Source organism: Branchiostoma floridae, chromosome 1 (genome assembly GCF_000003815.2).
Source record: "Branchiostoma floridae strain S238N-H82 chromosome 1, Bfl_VNyyK, whole genome shotgun sequence".
NCBI classification, from domain to species: domain Eukaryota; kingdom Metazoa; phylum Chordata; class Leptocardii; order Amphioxiformes; family Branchiostomatidae; genus Branchiostoma; species Branchiostoma floridae.
The window spans coordinates 9,184,744-9,186,263 of NC_049979.1; the positions used below are offsets into that span (position 1 = coordinate 9,184,744).

A 1,520-nucleotide genomic window follows, 5' to 3' on the forward strand; every position below is an offset into this window, starting at 1 on the left:
GCATTTGAAAGAACCGGCTTCATTGGCGTTGACCTTGGTGAGAAATGTATTTTATAACCTTTAGAGGTAGGGCCCCCCCCCCCCCCCCAACTTACACAACGTTACAAAATGTTGAAGGGCACGCGTATGTATCCGAATTCGACAAATGTACTGCTTTGCAAACCATAACTGATGTGGAAGAGTCTTTTAACACTCACCTAGTCACCTGTAAGGCTGCCGCCGTCTGGGGTATGACACGTTTGAGCAAAGTGCCGTTAGAAACGAGCGAACGAGTGGCAAAACCCAAAAGGGTCGACGCCATTTTGATTTCTGCACAGCTAGGGTCCTCAAAGTCATTAACTGTCTTTAATTTAGATGCCTAAAATTACACTCTCAAAAAAATTTTACGAAAGCTAAAAAACGCAAAATGAAGATAAAAGCTACATCAATCTTTTAGTATTCTAAATGTATACGAATTTGTTCAGTGTAATTAAAAAGAAACATACCTTTCTATTAATGTAAGAATCAAACAGGCACAAAATCTGTGGGCAGCCTCAAAGGAGTTGAGAGGCAAGTTGCCAGGTGTGCAGGCCAAGGTCCATGGAGGAAGGAGGAGTGAAATGGCTCTACAAAACGCAACGTCGTCTGAGGACTCTGAAATTTACATACTACACAGGCCAGAAAGATTCCTGGGTCCTCTTGCAGAAATTCACACAAAGACCATAACTGTCCGCAAGTTGAAAGGTGAATAACGCTACAATATTTGTCGTGATGTTGCTAAACTTTAGAAGTGTGTTTAGAGTTAACGTTACAGACTGAATGGCCAATAAATTGGCATTTAACTTAGAAAATGACAACTAAGGAGGACTCTGAAATTCAGAAGCTTCTTAAGATGATTAGTTGGTACCAGTGATCCTGTAGACATTTCATAAGGCAAAATCCATTTCTGTCCTATTAAAGTTCATAAACTGTGTTCTGAAATAATGTTGCTTACTTAATGTTAACGTTACAGTATATATATTTCCTTCACTGCTAGCCCTTGGTGTCCTGATGTCAGTTATGTGTGTACATTTAAACTATGGGTGTTATTCACATCCTAATGAAGTACAGTGATCATAAAATAGAAATTGCAACGAATTATGACTAAACAAACATTCAACAGGTTGGTCCAAAACTCCAAATACTTTCATTGCTGTACCCACTCTTTTCACTTGTTCCCCAGTGAGTTTATATTAGTGAATGTTAAATCAGTGAAACATGTCACTTGTGTGTGCGCAACAGTTGAAATGAGGATGCATGCAGAAGTCATCATCAAGCGCAATGGACAACCAAGATGACTGTGTCATTCAGTTAGATGATAATGATTCCAGCTTACTCATATATTTTCCATAAATTAGCAGCAGACCCATGTAGTTCATTGTACAGTTAACATCTTCATGAAAATAGACGCATCTTGGAATGCATCGTCGAATTAAGGCCTAAACCAAACAGGGATGTGCCACCTTATATGGCCACAATCATCAATGTAAAGTGTCTGATCT

General features: G+C 39.2%; 1 protein-coding gene across 1 annotated transcript in view; it reads right to left on the reverse strand.

The window, feature by feature from the left end:
* LOC118424374 (NADH dehydrogenase [ubiquinone] iron-sulfur protein 2, mitochondrial-like) overlaps positions 1-362 on the reverse strand; it is a 9,854-nt gene extending 9,492 nt beyond the window's left edge. Inside the window, exon 1 of the mRNA XM_035832928.1 lies at positions 198-362. Within this exon, the coding sequence (XP_035688821.1) occupies positions 198-301 (104 nt within the window). The 5' untranslated portion in view covers positions 302-362. The remainder of the gene's footprint in view (positions 1-197) is intronic.
* Between the last annotated feature and the right edge of the window lie 1,158 nt (positions 363-1,520).